General features: G+C 40.9%; 1 protein-coding gene across 1 annotated transcript in view; it reads left to right on the plus strand.

The window, feature by feature from the left end:
• The window catches only part of LOC124553499 (pre-mRNA 3' end processing protein WDR33), a 180,316-nt gene that overhangs the window by 137,332 nt on the left and 19,604 nt on the right, over positions 1 to 23,380 (plus strand). The window contains exons 11-14 of the mRNA XM_047127353.1: positions 673 to 849; positions 3,096 to 3,362; positions 6,604 to 6,827; positions 13,765 to 14,054. Coding sequence (XP_046983309.1) covers positions 673 to 849; positions 3,096 to 3,362; positions 6,604 to 6,827; positions 13,765 to 14,054 — 958 coding nt within the window. The remainder of the gene's footprint in view (positions 1 to 672; positions 850 to 3,095; positions 3,363 to 6,603; positions 6,828 to 13,764; positions 14,055 to 23,380) is intronic.

Here is a 23,380-nt window from a genome sequence, read left to right on the forward strand (position 1 = left end):
CCCTGCAGAACTGACCATTCCCTCCATCTTGTAAACCTTGTGATGTTTCTGCCAGAAGAAAGATGTTATCAGCAAAATCCAGACCCATAAGGGTTGATTATTCATTCTAACGTATGCCAGTGTTGGAGTTGTTCATACTTTCTCACATGAAATCTATGACAGATACATCTGTGAAACAGTCCAAAAGAAAAGCAAATTTCTCTCATTCGAACAGGGTAACTTAACAAGGTGCCAGTTTGCCAAAGTGACTGCTAAATATACTCATTATCTCTGTCACTGTTTTCCCTCCTGTGGTCGAGCCACTAATCACTCCTAAACATTGCAACTGTATCTGCTCACATGAGCCACAACTTCACAACTGAAACGATGCAGTACTGACATCAATGTTTTTTGTCAACTTCGAAGCATGAATGTTGATGAAACAACTGTTCATCCCCAATTGTATAAAATCGAGAAAAGATTTCTCAAGCACCCTGTAGGTATGAACATGTCGGAAACTGTTTCACTTGGTGTGTTTCCTGTTTGCTGTTGGCTTTTTTTCCTATCAGGTAGCTTATTTCTAATATGTTCTGTCGTGTTTCTCATCTCTCCTTTAGCAATACACACAATCAGCTATACTTTTGTCAAGTTCGTTTATATTGATATAACATATTTGTGTAATTTTTCAAGCAGACGAAGACAGTGACGGCGAAGAGGGCTGGCGAAACAGGCGGGGAGGATCCGCCAAGGACCCCATCAGCGAGGTCATCTCGCAGATCATGGAGACAAACCCTCCACCCGGGGTGGTGCCCCTGTCTCAGCTGCAGCCGCAGGCTATCCTCATCTACGGCAAACTCATTCCCGTTGAAGGTGAGTCGCCTCGTTAATCTGTCACACGGCAGTTCTCAGAAACGAAGCAGTCGGGTTAACACTACTTGTTACAATACAGTGTCACTTTCATTGTTTCTGTTTGTTTGTAGCTGTAACTCTGGTTTACGGGAAGACTAACTCACGAACTGGCTCTCCTCAATTTCCTTCATTTACAGCATTTTAATCTGTGTTGTCTGTACATCAATTTCATACAGCAGTCTGACAAAAAAAAATCATGTTTGAACATTAGGGTGCTGTTAAGTACAAACATTTCCAAATAATCATTGTGATAACCAGAAGCTGAGTAGATAATATAGAAGTCTTGCAGTAGCAATGTCAGTGGTTTGAATCTCACTAGTGGCAACTATTTTTTGACATGAAAAGTCTATTCACTCATTGGTGAAACTTTCTTGTGTGACCGAATAACGTCCAATTTGATGCGATAATAACTGCAAGACTAATAATGCATAAACAATGATTGAGCTCACAAGGGTTAAATCATGTCTGTACATATGTGTCGCACAGTATTTGCTTCGACGTCATTTTATGAGTGTATCACATGTGCGTGATTGCTACGAATTAGTTTTGTTAAGGTTATAAATAAGTGTAGTGTGGGAAAGCATTTAGTTAGGACATTGAGTCAGGAGTCATTGTGAAGAGCTTGTGGAGCTCTACTGGGACCCAAAATGAGACAATATAAATACTTGAGGGGATGTCGGTGAAAAGTAAGTATTAAATTGAAAATTAGAAAATAATGAAAGATGTCATTCATAAATGTGCTCAGAATTATAAAAACTCTAGTGAGAGGAAAGTTTGCACCAAAAGGAATGACAAAGCCAAAAAATTCTAGTGCCGAGAGAATGCGGCAGTCGGGGGGGGGAAGGAATAAAGCAATTACATAGCTTGTGCAGCTAGAATTAATCTATTCTTTAACTATAATATGCACTTCTGTATGTAACCATTATATTAAAGATGTTGATAAATAAATTACATATTAATAAAATACACTTGTGATGATTGCATTCCTACGTTTTCACAGAAAAACTAAAGCATGGACCCAAATTGTGCATATATAATTTTTTTCTTTTATTTCGTTTTCATGTTTGCTTACAAATGGAAATAGAAATTAACATATATTGAATCATATTTTTTAATAAAATTTATATCTTGTTACTTTTAATCGCTAATTGCATGAAAGTCCATGTATTTGCGATAAATGGAAATTTGAGATAAAAATGTGGAACATCAAACAATAAATGAAATACTTACTCATTTGAAGAGACCAGACAGAATTATTGATGTATGTAACTATTTTTCATTTAACAATGAGGCATTTTGCACCTCTGCATCAAATTTTAAATTATTTTTGGAAGACCTGTAATTAAAAATAAAAGGAGGTTAATTTTATTGCAAAATTTTGATTTAATATTTGTTAATTAACATTTCCATTTGATAATAAAATATAGAACCAAAATAAAAACAATAATCACAACTAGTGAGATTCGTACTAGTGACATTACAATTACAAAACTTTTATACAACACACTCACCTGCTCGTGGTTATTGAAAATGTTTACTACTTAACATCTCTCAAAAATCTTCAGATCTCATAAGATGATTGTTTTGAGAGTTGCATTACACTGCTTTAGGAGACTGATGTCCTAAGCTTCAAATTGGCCCACCCAGATAGCTGCACTCGTCAGTATGCCACTTCCGGGATTAAGGGAGGCACACCAGCCCCGGATCGAATCCACTTGGTAGGGTAATGACAAGGACCAATTTGCTGGCTAGCCTGGATATGATCCTTAGGCGTTTTCTCGCATCTGACTAGGTGAGTACCTGGCTGGTACCCATGTTCCACCTCAGTTACGCAATTTGCAAACTTTTTGAAAAATATTGTCTCACTTTTACACGGGATAATACTGGATACTGGCAGATGGGGTACAAAATTCCGTCCAGCAGGGAAGGGATGGAGAGAGGAAGCACATCCGTCCACCCTCCACCACTAATATTGTCAAATCCAAAGTAGTATGCCGACCTAGTGAAGACATTGGATAAGGCCAGCTAAGAAAGAAAAAATATGTCCTAAGCTTCGAATCCTGTAAATATGAATAAAACTGAAGAGAGCCAGTTTCTGAAATCTCCTTGTTAGACTGAATCGTAGGTTTTGGAGACCTCTCACTTGACTGTGGTGTAAAGAGAAGACAGTAAACTGTCACAGCTAAATTGTGAAAATGGCATTGCAGGTAACCCCGTGCTGTTGGAAGCGATCCAGCAAGGCGGCGAAGCCCTCCGCAGGCTGATCGACTCTGGCGAGATCGAGGAGCTGCAGGACGTGATGCCGCACAACGACGATTCCCCCGCACTGGGCGGCAATGCACGCGGCTCCAACACTGTGTCTGCGGCAGTCGTGACGCCCCGCGCGCACCCGCGGAAGCCCGAGTACAGGGAGCCCGTCGCAGACCGGTCGGTTAACGATTCCGACCGAGACGAGACCAGCAATGACTCCTATCGTAAGTTTGTATTCCTTTTCATTTCAAAACCAAATTTTTTTAATCAATTAATGTCAGTGTCTTTAAGTAATGAAGCAGAAAGTATTGCAGAAATTATAGAGATACAACTATAATTTGTTGGGCGGGTTTGCTCAATCGGCGAGTCTCAAAAAAGCAGAACTGAGAAATATTTTAAAGAATCCAAAGACCATCATCGATTCAGGGCTGCTTCGCCATGTGTATATGGAGTTCTCATACTTAAACAATTAACAGAAAAAATGAAGGGAAGCAAACAGTCCATTTAACATTTGCGTTCGTAGAAAATGTATATGACACGGTGCGATTATGTAAGTTGTGGCTAAGCATGAGGTGTAATAGTGTCTTAAATGTTACATTAATGCAGCTAAAGTTTGATATTGTGGAAACATTGGCTCGGTGAAAGTGGGTGATGATTTATCAGAGGAATTCCAAATTAGGGAAGGGCTTTGACGAGATTGCCCATTGTCACGTAAAAATTTATTTTAAGCGAGTGTGAAGCACTCGGAGAAGTAATTAATTTTCTGAGGAAGTGTCAGTGGGAGATGATAAAATATACCCATTTCTGTTTGCCATTGACTATTTGATAATTGCAAAAGGTTGTGACAACTCTAGCTGTATGCTGAGGAAGTTGTTTGAAGAATATGACAGGTAGGGCTTAAAAATGAAAAAGAAAATTGAATAACAGCCACAACATCCAGAGACAACAGTGGCCATGTGTGTGTCTCTCACGCATGTGTGAATAAGTTTCTTCATATGATGGATTGCTCTGGAAACTGAGCAGTATTCAACAGCATGCTTTTCACTGTGTCTGTCTGCCGCTCAACACTTCTTGTATGAGGTGAGTAGCAACCTATCCTAATGTGTATTGTTATTGTTTTCCATTGCAGATTTTCCATTGAGAAAATTGAGTACATGATGATGGGTAGTGATTAACTGCTTGATTAGATGCTGGGAATTTTAGTATTAAATGTTGCTCTTCTTTTAAATATCTGTGTGTAACTATACCTACAAATGGAGAGGAAAAAAGGGAAACAACTAATGAGTCAGTGTGGGGGACATAATGAGAATAGAGTGGAAGTGGGTGGGATATGTAACCAAGAGGATGGGTGGCAGATGGGGTGAGGAAGTTCTCTGCTAGACTCCCTATAGATAGGTGAGGAAACACCAAGATGACGGCATGATGGGTTGTGGTTGGATGACGTCACAACGCTTTTGGAAATGGGAAACTGTAGACGGGAATGCATAGAGAAGTCTGAGGTAAGCTTTTACCCTGCAGTGGATAGCAAATGGTAGTTGCTGATGCTCTAATGAATACTGGAACCTTCCTATACACACATCAAAAAAAGTTTTGCATCACCTCGGTTCCAAGAGTTCCGGAACCTGTACAGAAAATTGGAATAGAGATCAACATAAACATCATTTCCACCCTTTTTATTGCTCATAAAAACCACACATTGCGTGCTGTACCACCATACTGCGAAACCTGAAGAGCTGGTGGTCAAGATTGTTGTACACACTGGTACCTCTGATACCCAGTGGAACATCCTCTTGCGTTTATGCATGCCTATATTTGTCGTAGCATACTATTCACAAGTTCATCAAAGCACTGTTAGTCCAGATTGTTCCAGTCCTCAACGGTGATTTGGTGTAGATCCCTCAGAGTTGTAGGTTGGTCACGTCATCCTAAACAGCCCTTTTCAGTTTATCCCAGGCACGTTCAATACATTTCATGTCTGGAGAACGTGCTGGCCACTCTTGTCGAGTGATGTAAGTATCCTGAAGGAAGTCATTCACAAGATGTGCACGATAGGGCCACGAATTGTCATCTACGAAGACGAATGCCTCACCAATACGCTGCGATATGGTTGCACTATCGGTCGGAGGATGGCGTTCGTGTATCGTACAGCCAACATGGCACCTTCTGTGACCACCAGTGGTGTACGTCAGCCCCACATAATGCCACCTCAAAACAGCAGGGAACCTCCACCTTGCTGCAGTTGCTGGACAGTGTGTCTAAGGCGTTCAGCCTGACCGGGTTGCCTCCAAACACATCTCCGACGATTGTTAGGTTGAAGGCATATGCGACACTCATCGGTGAAGAGAACGTGATTCCATGCCGGTCCATTTGGCATGTTGTTGGACCCATCTGTACTGCGCTGCATGGTATCATGGTTGCAAAGATGGACGTCCCCATGGACGTTGGGAGTGAAGTTGCACATCATGCAGCCTTTTGCGCACAGATTGAGTTAATACAACATCCTGTGGATGTACGAAAAGCATTTTTCAACATGGTGGTGTTGATGTCAGGGTTCCTCTGAGCCATGATCCGTAGGTAGTGGTCATCCACTGCAATAACAGCCCTTGGGCAGCCTGAGCGAGGCGTGTCATCGACAGCTCCTGTCTCTCTGTATCTCCTCCATGTCTGAACATCGCTTTGGTTCACTGTGAGACGCCTGGACACTTCCCTTGTTGAGAGTCCTTCCTGGCACAAAGTAATATTGTGGATGCGATCAAACCGTGGTATTGACAGTCTTGGCACGGTTGAACTACAGACAACACGAGCCATGTGCCTCCTTCCTGGTGGAATGACAAACTGATCGGCTGTCGGACCCCCTCCATCTAATAGACACTGCTCATGCATGCTTGTTTACATCTTTGGGCGGGTTTAGTGACATCTCTGAACAGTCAAAGGGACGGCTGTCTTCAGGAGCTTTGGGAACTGGGGTGATGCAAAACTCTTTTTGATGTATGTATAAAGAACAAAATATTCGGAATGGCACTTCGTTAACAGTCAATTTGTTTGAGTTTCTTCATAACTGCTGTCAGTGTTATATTTATATATTCTCCCAGGGCATTGTTCTCCTCCAGTATAGGCCGGTGATGTTAGGAGCCCATATCTTTCCATACGCGCAGTTATTTTGTCTCACAAAGTTTCTGTCCCATCTCAAACACACACTCGTAGTTTGACGTGGTTCTCCACATGCAAATAAAGTAATGCAGTCACACAATATTTGTGGTGTCCCCTATAGTAATTTCTTTTATGGTTTTCACATACGGATACATGTCACTCATCTAGAGTGGTATGTGACATCATACACTTCGCAGTGATTTTTTGAGTTGGGATGTAAATTTAGTAGATGTCAAAAACATTTTATTAAAAATATTTACTAACTTAGGAATTTTCTTGCCAATTGTGAATAATGGGACTCCAATTTTACTTTAGGTATGGACACCGACCCTCACAACAATACGAGGCACCACGATCCGCTACCGATGCCGGGCACGCGGCAGCGGCGGACTCGCTTTAGCGACCTGCCGGCGCCAGACCTGAGCAACGACGACAGCCAGCAGCAGATGCAGCGGCCTCAGGACCACGAGATCGAGGAGTTGCCGCACCAGGACAAGGACATGCGGCAGACGCCACTTTCGCACCCACACCAGCACCAGGTGAGGAGTGATGCCTCGTCTTGACATCACTGTGGTCAATGTCAAACAGTTGAAAGAAAACTCTAAATACTGGGGAAGTGAATAGTGACAATTTTAAGAAGCATTTTGTGTTTTGCCTGAGGACTGAGCAACAGAATTCAACAGTAGGGATACACACTGTTGACTGATGATGTTAGAGAGAGCCTCTGTTTTGGCTGCATTTAATTCGTAGGGTAATATATTGAACTCCCTACTGTCAGTGTTATTACATGAGTTTTTTCCCGAAACTGGTATTCACTGTATTTACAAAACATGCTCCATTTCACTACTGTACTTATGTTTTATTCACTTGAAACTGACAAGATATTTACAAAATTACACTTAAAAGACACTGTAGTTCGTATAAATTGCTTTCAGCTCACTGTCTGCAAGGAATTGGCCAATTCTTTTGTTTCTGTTGTAGATTCACTTTCCTTTTTCTCAAGGTGACCCTTATTTTCCAGAACTTTATTCTGCATATTCTAATAGCAGATCATCACATTTCGTTCTGCTTACAACAGTATACTTCAGGCAGTTCCCCACAATCAAAGCAGTGCTGTAACATAGCTGTTAAGTTATTTAGCCAGTTTGCGGAAGGTTGTTGGTTTGAATCCCACCAGGTGCAATTTACTGTGATCATTACATTAAATCAATTGATTGATTTAAATACCAGGTGATCTAAAAGTCAGTATAAATTTGAAAACTGAATAAATCACGGAATAATGTAGATAGAGAGCTACAAATTGACACACATGCCTGGAATGACATGGGGTTTTACTAGAAACAAAAAAATACAAACATTCAAAAAATATCCGACAGATGGCGCTTCATCTGATCAGAATAGCAATAATTAGCATAACAAAGTAAGACAAAGCAAAGATGATGTTCTTTACAGGAAATGCTCAATATGTCCACGACCATTCCTCAACAATAGCTGTAGTCGAGGAATATGTTGTGAACAGCACTGTAAAGCATGTCCGGAGTTATGGTGAGGCATTGGCGTCGGATGTTGTATGTCAGCATCCCTAGAGATGTCGGTCAATCACGATACACTTGCGACTTCAGGTAACCCCAAAGCCAATAATCGCACGGCCAGAGGTCTGGGGACCTGGAAGGCCAAGCATGACGAAAGTGGCGGCTGAGCACACGATCACCACCATACGATGCGCGCAAGAGATCTTTCACGTGTCTAGCAATATGGGGTGGAGCGCACATCGTATGTTCCAGCAGGTGTTTATGAGCCAGGCTGGGGATGATGTGATTTTGTAACATATCGGCATACCTCTCACGCGTCACGGTAGCAGTTTTGCTGTCCAGCGCCATCTGTCGCACATTTTGTGAACTTCTTTAAATTTTTTTGCTAATAAAACCCCATGTCATTCCAAGCATGTGTGTAAATTTTTACCTCTCTCTCTCTACATTATTCCGTGGTTTATTATGTTTTCAAATTTATACTGACTTTTTGATCACCCTGTATATTTGTTTCATTTCTAATCCTTTGCCATGTCATTTTAATCACCATATTTACTTTTTTTATTTTCTCTCATTTTTTACTTTCTTGTTTTCATTTTTCACTTTGAATGTATGCCTGTTACGTTATACCTGCCTTTTAACTGGAAGCTGGCCAGTATTCACACCAACTGTACAAACACAACACACTCAGTGCATGACAGGGACCATTCTATTGGAGTACACCTTTCTCAAGCTGCTGATCACAGGCCCTGCATTATCTGCACTCTAGGACAGCATTACACTGTCGCACCTGCCTCTCTGGCTAAGCCTGGGTGTTATCTTTTGGTAATATTTGATTTAACTGTTTCAAAACTTGGCTTGTCATCCATGCATATAGCATTACTACTTCCACATTCATTTCCTGCTGAAGTGGCCCTTTCTCTACTTTCAATTGTAAGATTGATGGCCATTTTCTGTAGGCAATGAACCCAGAAAAAACTAAATTTGAACTTTTTTGTATTCCTGTGTTGTTAAAATTGACAATGACTATTAATCTTTTCATTTTCTATCATGACGATAGTGCTAATATTATTCTTCCATTTTTGCTACATTTTGCTCTATGCAGCTGACTAAAATTTATCAAAATTATATTTCATCGAGCCCTTGACTCACTACACATAAAAAGTTTAACTATTGGAATAAAAGACCTAGGGCATAGTATAGAACAGTTCAATTGTTCTACACTGTCCCGTACTGGACAAACTTCTTTTCCCCATTGTATCCGCTCGTGAGCAATGGCACAACAGAAACAATTCTTATGAAATTATAACGTCTTGTGTTAATAACCATTCAGTGATTGATTGATTGGATAAATAAGTCAAGAAACAAATGTGTGCAGACTCAGTCTTCACAGAGACAGCTCAGACAATAGCTGAACAGGCCTACTAGTGGTTTGTAACTGACAGTTTAAGGATTAATATTGCAAAGACACATATTATGTAATTTCAGACAAGCAGTAATGACCTACTGGGATCAAAAGTAGAGATTAATGCTAATAAACTAAATGAAACATACTCTCTTAAAATTTCATGTTGAATAACAAGATACGATTTAGTTAACACATAGATTAACTAATCGTGAAACTGACTTCAGCATGTTTTTCACTTTGAAGGATCTCTCATGTATTGAGCTAATAAAGAGAGTGTTGGCTTATTTTGCATGTTTTTGCTGTTGTGGGATTGTCTTCTGGGGCAGTGCATATGAAGTTAAAAAAGTTTTCTTCAGCAGAAGAAAGCTGTAAGAATATTGTTTAAAGTAAAGAACTGTACACCATGCAGAAGCCTTCTCAAAGACCTTGGTACTCTTACACTCACTTCACTGTCCATTTACTCGTTAATGGTTTTTGTTGATGATGATAAAAAACAGTTTCAGTTGAACTGTGATTTGCACATTCACATAGAAAATGGTGCAGGAAAGACAAACAAAAGACTCAGTTATTGACAGAACACCTGTAAAATGCAACAAATCTACTAAAGAGGCTACCTACACTTAACTTGTCTGTCCTCTTCTGGATTTTACTGCATGGTGTGAGAGTCTGACCAGATAGGATTGACAGAAAACGGAAAAATTCAAAGAAGGATGGCTCTTTTTGTATTATTGGGAAATAGGGGAAAGTGTGTCACAAATATGATCTACATTTATATCTAATGGCTACCCTACAAATTGCACTTAAATGCCTGGCAGAGGTTTCATTGAAGTACCTTCACAATACTTCTCTATTCTTCCAACACTCAGAAAAAACGAACACCTATATCATTCTGTGCAAGCTCTGATTTCCGTTATTTTATTATGATGATTGTTCTCCCAGTGTAGGTCAGTAGGTCCCCACCATCAAAATATTTTCGGATTTGGAGTAATTTTCATGCAAAGATCCTGCAATGAAATTCGCCTTTATGTTAGTGATGTGCACCGTAAATCCTGTATCACATCCAAGACACTCTCTCCCCTATTTCTCGATAATGCAAAACATGCTGCCCTTCTTTGAACTTTCTTGATGTACTCCATTAATCCTATCTGGTAAGGATCCCACACCACGCAGCAGTACTCCAAAAAGGGGACAAACAAGCACAGTGTAGACACTCTCTTTAGTAGATCTCTTGTATCTTCCAAGTGTTATGCCAATAAAATACAGTCTTTAATTCACCTTCCCCACAACATTTTGTACATGTTCTCTCTAATTTAAGTTGCTCATAATTGTAGTTCCCAGGTGTTTAGTTGAATTTACAGCCCTTTTTTTTTTTCCCCTTATCATGTAACTGATGTTTAACGGATTTCTTGTAGCACTGATGTGGATAACCTCAGGATTTTCATTATTTAGGACCAATTGCCAGTTTTCACACCAAACAGATATCTTTTCCAAATTGTTTTGCAATTTGTTCTGATCTTCTGATGACTTCACCAAACAATAAACGACATTATCATAAGCAAACAATCTAAGATGGCTGCTCAGATTGTCTCCTAAATCATTTATATAGATAAGAAACAGCAGGGCGCCTGTAGCACTACCTTGGGGAACGTCAGAAATCACTTTGGTTTTACTCAAAAATTCCCCGTCGGTTACTACGAACTGCGAACCCTCTGACAGGAAGTCGTGAATCCAGTCACATAACTGAGACGATATTCCATAAGTATGCAGTTTGATTACAAGCTGCTTGTGATGTACGGTACTTTCTGGAAATCTAGAAATATGGAATCAGTTTGAAATCCCTTATTGATAGCACTCAACATTTTGATGTTTTTTAAGCCCTGTTTTCTAAACCCATGTTGTCTATGTCTCAGTAGACCATTCTCTTCGAGGTGGAGTGGCAATCGGTAAAACCGAGGCATTTTCCCTGAGGTAAGATCTTTCCACAATATTTCAATAATCAACTTTCATCTCTGAATGCGAAAATGTTTTGTTGACACCCACCTGTCTATTGAGATAAGATCGTAGTGATAAAGTAAGAGAAAAGGGAGATTGCACAGAAAGAGTTAAGTGTTCGTTTTTCCCACTTGCTAGAGGAGAGTGGAATGGCTGAGAAATAGTCTGAAAGAGGTTCTGTGAACCGTCTGCCAAATGCTTAAATATGAATTTCAGAGTATTGATGTAGATGCACAATTACATGACACAAAAGTAATTTTTAGGTAGACTTTGCCTCCCTCTCTAGAGTTCAAAATGGCGTGATGTTCTCTAGGGGAAAGATATTCAGTGAGCTCCAATCTAATAGAAAGAAATTGGGAATTCTCTCCAAGTCAAAAGAAAATTAAAAATGTATATCACCAGGTTCTCTCTCAAAAAATAATCTGAATAGGTAAATGCTGTGAGTGAAGAGATCTGTTAGCAATTTTGCAAGTAATTGTGTTTGGTGTTAAAGCTACATGACAAATATTAATACGCTATAAATATAACTCAGTATTTAGAGACACAGGTAATTCTTTTATTGGAAACGTACCAGTGCGGTCAAGAAAATATGAAGTTACCAGTAGCAGATAAACAGCAACTAAGTATGAGGGGATTTGGAAAAAAATATTACACATTATTATGGCATGCCAAGTAACTTTTATTGAATGCTGCACTACACTTGAAAGTGACAGAGATACAAGATTCCCCCCTCCCCCGCCCCCCCCCCCCCCCCACCCTCCACCCCCAACATAGTCGTGAAGTCTCTGTGAAAATAGTCATAATTTCCCACCAGTTGTTCAATTCCTCAATGACAGAAATCCACTCATTGGCCACAGAGCCATTCAATAATCTTTGCTTGAATGCCATTATTGTTGGAAAATCTCTGTTTCCCCAATGTTCTTCAGTAATTGCCTGGACATTGTCCTTTGTGGTAGAAGTCAATCTTCTTCCTTCCCAATCATCACCACCCACATCTGTGCAGCCTTGGTCAAATTTTTGGCACCATTTCTCTGTAGCTGGATATGATACTGCATTTGGGGCCATACACCACCAGAACTTCACAGTGAGTCTGCAATGTAGACATTTTGCCCACAAGAATCGTACTGTCCGATTTATTTCAACTTTGCATTTCATTTCCAGTTGTTCTGTCATTTTGCTTTCAAATTGTGATGCACCTGTTGTGCGTACCACAGCAGAACTGTGTTTGCAGCAAACCAGCAATATGTTCTCTCTCTTGACAATTTGTCACTCTTGTACACAGAGAGCTTAGTGTGGGTTGACATTTGTAGCCTACTTTTTGAAGTCCGTATGTAGTGTAAGTCAGAAGGCAGCAGCTTTTTCAGGGTAGCAACTATGTTTGTTTTTTTACTGGATTAAATTTAGTTGGCTTAAGCATGAATATCATGAAGAAGCACATGAGTGATTGTTAATACAGTATACAGATTAAGTTTAAATGATTTCCTTATATTTTGTTAATGTATATCTTGAGATCCACATCCCTAACTGTTCTCCTTTCTGATTGGGACAAGGACAGGTTACAGTGTCAGGAGATAACAATCACTGTGACAATTGTAAGATTAGAAGGGCGTGAAAGCAAAGCAGTAGTTGAGATGGGAGTAAGGCAGAGTTGTAGTCTATCCCCAGTATTAATCTATCTGTGCTTTGAGCAAACTGTGGAGGAAAAGAAGGAGAAATTTGGAAAGGGAATTAAAAGTTCAGAGGGAAACTTTGTGATTTGCCGACTGTGTCATAATTTTGCCAGACACAGTCAAGGAAGGACTTGGAAGTGCAGTTGAACGAATTGGACACAGTCTGAAAAGGAGGGTATAAGATGAAAATTAACAAAAGCAAAGCTAGGGTAATGAGACTTTGTAAGATTATATTGGGCAATGCTGAAGGAATTAGATTAGGCTATTAGATACTAAAAGTATTAGATGAGTTTTGCTATTTGGACAGCAAAATAAGTGATGGTGGTCAAAGTACCGAAGATATAAGGTGTAGACTGGGAATGGCAAGAAAAGTATTTCTAAAAGAAGAGCAATTTGTTAACATTCTACTTAAATTTAAATATTAGGAAGTATTTTTTGGACACATTTGTCTGCAGTGTAGCCTTGTGTGGAAGCGAAATGTGGATAGAAGCATTTTTGACAGAAAGACAAAAGATTAGATGGGAAGGTCAAGTAACTAATGAGGAGGTACTGATTAGAATTGGAGAGAAAATAAATTTGTAGCATAACTTGACTAAAAGAAGGGATCAGTTGGTAGAAAACTTGCCGAGACATCGAGGAATCATCTTAAGGATTGGAGGGAAATGTATGTTGCAGTGGTTATTCGGAAATGATGAGGCTTGCACAGGCTACAGTAGCATGGAGAGCTGCATCGAGCCAGTCTTGAGACTGAGGACTACAATAATTAAGTCCATACCTGTGGCTTAATGCCACACATATTTGGTTTATAAGTGATAGTTGACAGTGATTTGTCTTTTCAAGTTTGAAGCACCACATAAAGTCGGTTTTGGTGTTACAGATTCCTTACTCCACTTCGGCACCAATGCAGAATATGTCCGATCAGGACATGCGGTTCCCAGCCGGTCCCCCCACCCTTCTGCCCACGCCGGGCAGCGGTCGGGATGTCGACCTGCGCAACACGGACCTGTACAGCGACTTGCCGCCTCCGCTGATGAGTTCGCCGATGTCCGGCATGTTGTCAACAACAGGAGATAGTGATCTGCGTCGCATGCCACTGCTGCCGAGTGCAGGGCTGCCGCCGGTTCGTGGGATGGACGAGGACTTGCGAGTCCCTCCCCATGCCGACAGGTCGGTCTGCTACTGTCTAGTAATGAAAGGCGATTTGTGTAATGAAATTCTGAGCTGTGGTGTTTAAATGAAAATGATGAGTATTTACTTTTAAATCGGCTGGTGTGCAAAACGTAGGAACAAAAGTAACTTTAAGATGATGATGTCACTGCCAGGTAACATAGCTCAATGAAACTTGGACCATACACAGAAAGAACTGAACTTGTCCTGTGGACATTACAAGAGGCGGAGCACGGTTGTTAATCATGTATGTGATCCCCAAAGACAGCAAGGCACCCTCTGCAGTGTACACCCATGCTGGCCACAAATTTGGTTAGGAGTTCTTGTGGTAGGGCATTCAATTCCTCCTCCAATGAGGTAAACAGCTGCCAGATTGTCGTTGGTGTATGTGAATGTGCTACAGTACATCTCTCCAATGCATCCCACATGTGCTCTATGGGATTTAAGTTGAGGAAACGGGCAGGCCAGTCAATTCATCACGTTTCCTTTCATTGCAAGAGCTCCTATACCTGCAGTGTTTGATGCGGTCACACATAGTCAGCGATAAAAATGAAGTTAGGCCCAAATGCACGCCTGAAAAGAGGCACGCAAGGAAAGAGTACAGCGTCCCAGTAACGCTTATCATTGAGTGTACAGTGTTTAAAGATTTGCAGGTAAGTTCATGTAAGCAACATTGTGCCTCCCCACGCCCTAACATCTGAACCACCAATACAATCACATTCAACAATGCAGGACACACTCTCACATGGCAAGAGATGGGAACATGTAATGCAACCAGAGACATTGTCGACCATGGTCATTTTGGTGGTCCAGTTATTTGGTGTTGAGAGGCATAATGTTGCATGGGTGTACTGACCTCCACATCTTTCAACGTGGTACACTCATTGGTCAACATTGTTGTGACACTGCACTCCTTCCCCATGTGTATTCAGCCCTAACTTTAATTTTATGTATGACAGTGTGCAAGTGCATCAAACAGCACATGTGGAGGAGCTCCTGCAATGAGAGAATATTCAGCAAATGGACTGACCTAGCCATTTGCCCAACTCAAATCCCATCGAGCATGTGTAGGGTGCATTGGGGAGATGTGTTGCAACACATCCAAATGTACCATCAATCATCCAGCAGTTGTCAACCCAGGGAATGGAACACCCTACCACAAGCATTCCTTACCAACCTTGAGGCCAGCCAGCGTGGGAGGATGTCACAGAGTGTGCATTGTCGCCCGAAGAACCGTGTCCCACCTTTTGTATTGTGCAGGGAACCATCATAAATTGTGATGACTTCTGTGTAATTATTGTCTTTGGATAAAATTATCATATCTGCTTGTTTCATAACACATTTGTTTTGGTTACCTTCTGCACTATACTGTAGCAGTTCTTTCCATTTGTGGTCCAAGTTTCATGGGCTGGGTTACTTGGCAGTAACAAATCATGTGAAAGTTACTTTCTTTCTTAAGTTTTGTTCACCAGTGTGTATGTCTTCTCCTTTCCAGGTTTTCAAAACCAACAACCAGCTAATATTTATCAAATTTGGACTTCTTCCATTACTTTTTTTCTCCAATTGCTGCAGCTTTGCATTTCAACTTTTTCTGTAGTAGAACTCTTGTTTAATTGTAATGAATTAGTGTTTTGTTATTGTCTGTCTTTATTTTCCTGAAGTAACATCTACCATTTTTAAAAAACAATGAACATTTATTACGTGAGTACAGGTATCATGTTTGAGAAGTAGCTAGACTCACACTGAACTAAAAGCTTTACAAGATTTTCAGTCATTCATTTTTCAACAATATTGTTGTGTTGCTTCTCCATTGATGTCCATTGTTGTTTAGTCTGGGTTGCCACAGTTTCTGGAAATCAGGGAATATCAGGGCATTCCAAACACATCACAGAAATCAGGGAAATTTTTAAGGAAAAAAACAAGAAAACAAAAAACAAAACCACTGGAAAAATCTCGTTTTTATCTGAGTATATGAAATGGTTTGTTTACTAATGTGCCATGCCTCGTTGCTGGCTTTGTGCAGCTGAGTACGTGCGTCACTTCCCTTCTCCCTCATTACTACTGCTTCTCCCTTTCTACCACTCCGTTCTGCTTGTAGTCAGTGCTGCCACCACTTTTTGCCAGTGGCCTAGCAGCTGCCGGCGAGAGGCAGGGAGGCATGAGGAGTGGTTTGTTTGGATCTGATTCTCAGAGACTGTAGAGGCAGCACCCGGAGATGGCAGTGGTGTGTGCATGAGTTGTGTCTGAGTGATTATGTGAATGTGTGTGTGCGCTCTCATTGTCTGACAAAAGCTATGGCTGAAAATTTCATTGTGAGAGTGTGATTTTCTTTTCTACGTGCCTGTCTGCAGCTCAGCAATCATCTTTACAGTGAGATGCTACCTGCCCTCATTATTATTGATTCTCAGAGTATTTGAACAAATTATCTGTCTGTGTCTCGTGAATAGCTGGCCACACGAGTGGACTTCCATGGCGGGCCAAAATCGCAGGCCGTTTCTGCAGGTATCGTTTAATGGATCGGGCCTGCCAATCGGAAGCCATTTGGTTCCCACTAATGTGCAGGCCCTGCCCACCAAATCTAATCTCACCGAACTGCTGCAGGGCAAGTCTGTTTGTGTATGGTGTAATGCAGCAGATTTTCATAGTTTATCCGTGGACACAGAACTGCAGTACTCCTCGGCAGGTCAGAGGCCATGGGTGATGGATTTCAGGACTTGCGACTCTCTCGCCGCAAGTATGTTGTACAGTGTGGCATTTTACAGAGATTTTATTTGTTCTAGCACATTTTGGCTTTTAAAAAGTAATTTATATGTTAGAAAGTATGGACAATAAGAAGAGGAAAATTGTGTCAATTGCTGGTGGTTTGTACACTAAGTACTCGTATATTTCTTGAAAGTAAAATACAAAGTACCTGTAAGATAATAGATATAACACAGTGGGTAATATCCGACAATAACGAACATAGTAGAACCAACATTTTATTGGCTGTCAGCTACAGTGTTGGTTTACACAATTCTTTCCCACCTTATAGAATTCTTTCAAAAGGTCTACTTTTTTCTGAGGTTATTTCCAAAATCAGAGAAGGTATTTTAAATCTGTCTTGCAACTGCAAGGAAATGTGTATTTTTGTCACGAAATGTGTTTCATTTTTTGAAATAAAATAACATCAGTAGTCTTAATGAAACATGTATACCATTTGGCTTGCTTTCTCTAACCAAAAACAGTTCGTTTCAAAGGTTGTTGATATTAGCACATAAGATATTTGCTCATATCAGGAAATGCCATCTGCTTGCAAGTTTTTTTTTTAGATTTTTCCTCGTTTGCACTATTGTTTCTTGTACCATAGCTGCAAAGACAGATGGTCAACTCACGTCTTAATGTACTCTTGAGATCTCAAAATCTGTCAGGGAAAGACAGTGAAACTTGTCTGAAAATCAGGGAATTTCGCTTCTGTAAACTTGGGGCAATCACAGTAGTACTCTAAGGCCCTCTTAGGCATTCCATATGACATTGGTAGCTCCATACACCAACTGCCGAGACATAGGGATGTCTGCTGTCAAATTCCATTCCCCACATGCTGCCCAATGAGTACCTCAAACAAATAATAAAATACAAAATAAATATTGAACCATCTACATATAAGCAACAACTTTTTGGACTATCCTTGTCCTATTTACTTATTATAAAAATTATAATAAAATTAGTTGTAGATATGCATCGTCAACGGTGCTTGTCGATGTGGAATAAGTCAAAAAATCTTAAACATATTTTAGTTTCAGAGGTAACAACAAACTCGTCATAAAATGTTATTGTACTTCAGTGCATCATCAAACAGAAAATCAGTTTGCAACACTTTTTTACATTGACCTTATTACTGCACTGAAGATATTCAGAACTCAGATAATATTCACTGTATTTGATGGTAGTACATTTGTATTCAGAAAAAAAAAACAGAACACCTTGAACGACTAGAGATAGGACGTCCATGTTCACAGGAAATGTACATTAGTATGTTCTGCAGAAATGATTGGCATTTGAACCATGTTGGCCTGTGGGTTTAAGGTCAACATCGATATTGCAGTGCATCACCACCTACTGGTAAAATGAGCCTGCAGCTTTTGTTGCCACTTTAAACTGAAGGTAATGGATCAGTGTGACTTGAGCATATGTTGAGGATGCCTCGCAGATGTACGTGCCAACTGTACCGTCAGATCAGTGAGTTTGAAAGAGGGCGCATTATTGGTATGATAGTTCGTGATGCGACCATCCAGGAAATTGCTACTCGTGGTTAACAAAGTGTTTCGGCAGTGCAATTAGTGTATGCAGAATGGTCCACGATAGGCTGTAGAACGTGACAAGATAGGTCATGTCGCACCATCCACACCATCCCCTAGGAGATCAACACCTCATCCAAATGGCATTGCAAGACAAATCTGCATCCTCCTCAGCTCTGGCACAACTGTGGAACAGTGGAACACATTGCACACTATCAAGGATGGCATTCCGTCACTGTTTATTATGGCAAAGGCTATGTGTGCATCATCCACTTCTCCGCCTACCTTTGACGAGTGTACAGAAACATGCTATATGGCAGTGGTGTATGGAACATCACTGGGGACAGGAATGGCATCAGATGGTGTTTTTGGACAAATCTAGGTTCAGTTTGTTTGAAAATTATGGCACGTTTTGGTTTGCTGCAGACATACAGTGGCAGCTCAAGGCCTGATGGTGTGGGGTGCTGTTGTATACAACCAGAAATCACAGTTGGTGAGTGTCCAAGGCAGCATGAAATACATGAATGAGATCCTGTGACCTGCACAATATCCCAGACACCGTTTTTCAGCAAGACAATGTGCAACCACATGTTGCTGCACGAACATGCTCTTCCTTGGTATCACAGGGTGTCAGCCCTTCGCCCTGGCCCACCAGATCACCAGACTTGTCGCCAATCAAAAATGTGTGGGACATGATGCAACAATGGGTGAAGCACTGTGACCCTGTGCCAGCCGTCGCAGATGAACATTGGAACCAGGTGAATGCAGCAATGATGGTGATACCGAGGGACACTGTTCGCACCTTGTACGCATCAATGGCATCACGGATGGAACAAGTTGTCAGGCCCCATGGCAGACCCTGTGCCTATTAGGCAACAGGACACGTACTGAACTGAGGTGACTGAAATGCTAATCATTTCTGCAGAACCTATTAATGTACATATCCTGTGAATATGAATAACATTTCTCTAATTGTTCAAAATGTTCTGTTTTTTCTGAATGTGAGTGTAATATACAGGGTGAACCGAAATTCGTGCACGCGGGCTTCACAGCGTGACTCCTCACGTGCAAGCGATAAAAAAGATGTGTCGCACAAAATTTCATCTGGCGAGTACATCCGGCAGAAAAAGGGCGTTAAAGTGTGGAAATCTGGCAACAGTGTAACCACATGTATGGTAACTACCTCCATCAGCACATATTAGTTGTGCTGTAGAGTTGGTGCAGTAGATAAAGTTTTGGGTTAGCTTGCAGGAGGTCGACGGTTCGACCCTGGGTTGGGGCGTATTGTTGCTAATTTCATTCTGACATTTCATACTGCCATATACGTCATTTCTTGGGTCACATGTATCCTAAATTTATGATATTTTGTAACATTGGCCATAACAAATATGTGGTTAGATAAATAAAAAGTTGACAGTTGAAACAAATGACCTGTCATAGGACAGAATAACTACAAAAGCAATATCAATTTCGAGATGCTAAAGATGATAGCACAGTACAATAACGCAACATCTACTTGTCATTTATACTATGTATAACATGAACGCAAAGCTGCATCCACAGTAATAAGAGCAGCAAGAACACAGCGCTACCAATTCTTCCACATTTGTCGGCGAAGTAGAATACAGGTGTTCCCACAGGAAGAAATCAAGGGGATTTAGGTCAGGTGAACATGGTGGCCATATAACTGGACTTCCATGTCTGAGCCATTCCCCTGGAAATTTTCTGTCCAAATACTGTCGCACATTAAGTCCAGAGTGTGGAGGTGCACCGTCATGTTGCAACAATACCCTCTGCCGAACATGTAGTGGAACATCTTCCAGTGTAATAGGTTGATAGTTTGACAGGAATGCATGATACCTTCATGCAGTTAACCAGTCAGGCAACACGCAGTGGCCCAAACACCTGTCACCCAATATTCCGGCCCAGATGTTGATACCAAAGCGAACTTGATATCGACATTTGAGATGTGCGGATTAACCTCACACCAGTGGTTGGCATTGTGTGTATTGAAGGCACCCTCACAAGTGAATGCTGCTTCATCCAACCATATTACGGTGTTCACAAAATCATCGTTGGCTTCCTGTTGTTGTTGGAACCATTCACAGAATTGTATCCACTGTTGGCAGTCTGCAGGATGCAGGTGTTGCGTGATAATGATAGGAGTGCAGTCCATGCTCGTGCAGCGTGTTAACGACCGTGCGTTGAGAGAGATGCAGCTGCCTTGCTGGACTACGTGTACTTCGCTGTGGTTCTTGGTGTATCACCTCCATAACAGTTTCCTTAGTACTGGAGTACGGCGAGTCCACGGACGACCTCTGTCACGCGATGGTGGAAGGAGAGAACCTGACTCCCAAAGTCGCAGCTCCAGATGACGAAACGCATTTTTATCTGGATGGCGTCGACGAGGATATCGAGCAGCATATTCACGAGCAGCGATACCAACCCGGTCATCAGATGCACCGAGGACCAGAAGCGTATCCACGTATTCATCATTTGTGTATGACATACATATGCTACACTGGTTTAGAGGCGTACAATGAGAACATTCTATATGTGGACGCATGTACATTGGAGTCTGTCATGGGTGCATTACTCCACTCGCAACTAATGTAAACATGCCGTCAGTCCTGTGCGCTGTTCCATCTAATGCACATTACCCCTCTGACAGATATTGTTCTGCACGATTCATCGCGACACCACTAATTGTGAAATGTTCGATTTCGAATTACACTGTTTCCCTAATGGCAATAGATGTGATGTTTCCACAATCCCATTAATAGAATGTGCAAGTAAGATTCGAAAAATTATCTTATGCGTTCCATTGTCCCACACACTATGACTATGTTCTAGGATAGGTTGCAGGAGTGTTTTGTAAGCAATCTCCATCACAGACTGATTTCATTTTCCCAGTAACCTACCAGTGATCTGCAGTCTGCCATGTGTTTTTCCTCGACTACGCCTATGTGATCATTACATTTTCTACCCCTACAAACTGTTGTAATCAGGTGTTTGTATCAGCTGTCTGATGCCAATTGTGACTGAGTAAATTTGTAGTCGCGAGATACTATATTTTTACATGTCTGAACATTTAAAGCAAGTTGGTAACCACTGTATCTTCTCAGAATCTCATCAAGATCTGACAAAATGTTTGTGCAGCAATTTTTGTACAGTAATTCATTTCTGAAAACTGCGTCATCTGCAAAAAATCGGAGGTTAATATTAATAATGTCCGCAAGGTAATTAATATACAACAAGAACAAGGGACCTAAACCACTTTCCTAGGGCACTCTTTGAGCTACTTCTATGCCGCTCGTTCTTCCAAATAGCCTCCAGGCTGTTTTTCAGTCTTGTGGCTTAAATGGAACGAGGTAGTACACTTGTGAATAGAGATGATGAGGGCCTATGAGTAGGTATAATGTTTCCCTAGATGTTTACAGAAAGGTGAGCCAAAAGCTTCTCCCAGGCTTGCCATAACACTGGAATGAAAAACTTCCTAGGCTGTAAGCTGGACATTTTTAAATTAGAAAGAGGTCTGAAACCTTGTACTGTACCTCAATGCTTTTACTGAAATACACACAAAATTAGCACTCCCGACTAAAAATCTTATGTAAATATCAGTCCAATTTTAGTCGGTCTGACTAGAGCACAGTACATACACACCAATTCTCTGCAAATGACTGTAAACTGTGACAGAAAGCTCTTTTTACACCCTACATTAAGATTATTTTTCCATTTAGTTCACAAATCAAGCAAGAGAACAATGACTGTTTGTATCTTGGGTGGTGTTCTTTGCATAGATTTAGTTGTGAGGTCTCTATGGGGCAGATATATAGGGGGCTGCAGAATAGTAATTGTTTCTCTACTGAGATACAGCGGTTGAAGTTTTCTAAGGAGATTCTCATGAGATGTATGGGATGTTTCAGGTTTCTGACACTTAACCCTCACATAGTTGATGGGATACATATAACCCGCTGCTGTAATACATGGTTTTAAGCTCTGTTCCATATTTGTCTAGTCGTATACCTGGTGAGAAGCTTTCAGAACTTCGCGAAAAATACCAGGGGCCATGGGCCGGATATATAGGAAGCTGTGAGCAATCGTATGGGGTGGCTTCCCTTGATAGCTGGCACAGTTCATCTGCTCCAAGCAAATCAAATTGAATCACCGTCTCCATGCCAAGAGTGTCTGTCTTTCCTTATACATTACAGAGATTGTTTGTCAACCCATGACACTTACCACATATCTCGTTTAGCTGGGACTATCTTTTTTTAAACCAACAGCTCAGTTCACAAAATCATTACTAGAAATAAGAATAATCTTTGTAGATAACGTAATGTTTAAAGTTGATCACTTGGGTCCAGGGAAGTGTCCAAATTTTCTTTTGTTTCCTTTTGCTTGCTCAATATACAGATTGAATAACATCATGGATAGGCTACAACCATGCCTCGCTCCCTTCTCAACCACTGCTTCTCTTTCATGGCTCTCAACTCTTGTAACTGCCACCTGGTTTCTGTACAAATTGTAAATAGCCTTTTGCTCCCTGTATTTTACACCTGCCATCTTCAGAATTTCAAAGAGAGTATTCCAGTCAACATTGTCATTGGCTTTCTCTAAGTCCACAAATGCTAGAAGTTTAGGTTTGCCTTTCCTTAACCTATTTTCTAAGACAAGTCGTAGGGTCAGTATTGCCTCGTGTGTTCCAACATTTCTGTGGAACCCAAACTGATCTTCACCGAGGTTGGCTTCTACCAGTTTTTCCATTCATTTGTAAAGAATTCATGTTAGTATTTTACAACAATGCTTTATTAAACTGATAGTTCGGTAATTTTCACATCTGTCAACACTTGCTTTTTTGGGATTGGAGTTATTATATTCTTCTTGAAGTCTGAAGATATTTTGCCTGCCTCATACATCTTGCGCACCAGATGGCGGAGTTTTGTCATGGCTGGCTCTCCCAAGGCTATCAGTAGTTCTAAAAGAATGTTGTCTACTCCCGGAGCCTTGTTTCGACTTAGGTCTTTCAGTGCTCTGTCAAATTCTTTATCATCA

This window comes from Schistocerca americana, chromosome 11, assembly GCF_021461395.2.
Source record: "Schistocerca americana isolate TAMUIC-IGC-003095 chromosome 11, iqSchAmer2.1, whole genome shotgun sequence".
Classification (NCBI taxonomy): domain Eukaryota; kingdom Metazoa; phylum Arthropoda; class Insecta; order Orthoptera; family Acrididae; genus Schistocerca; species Schistocerca americana.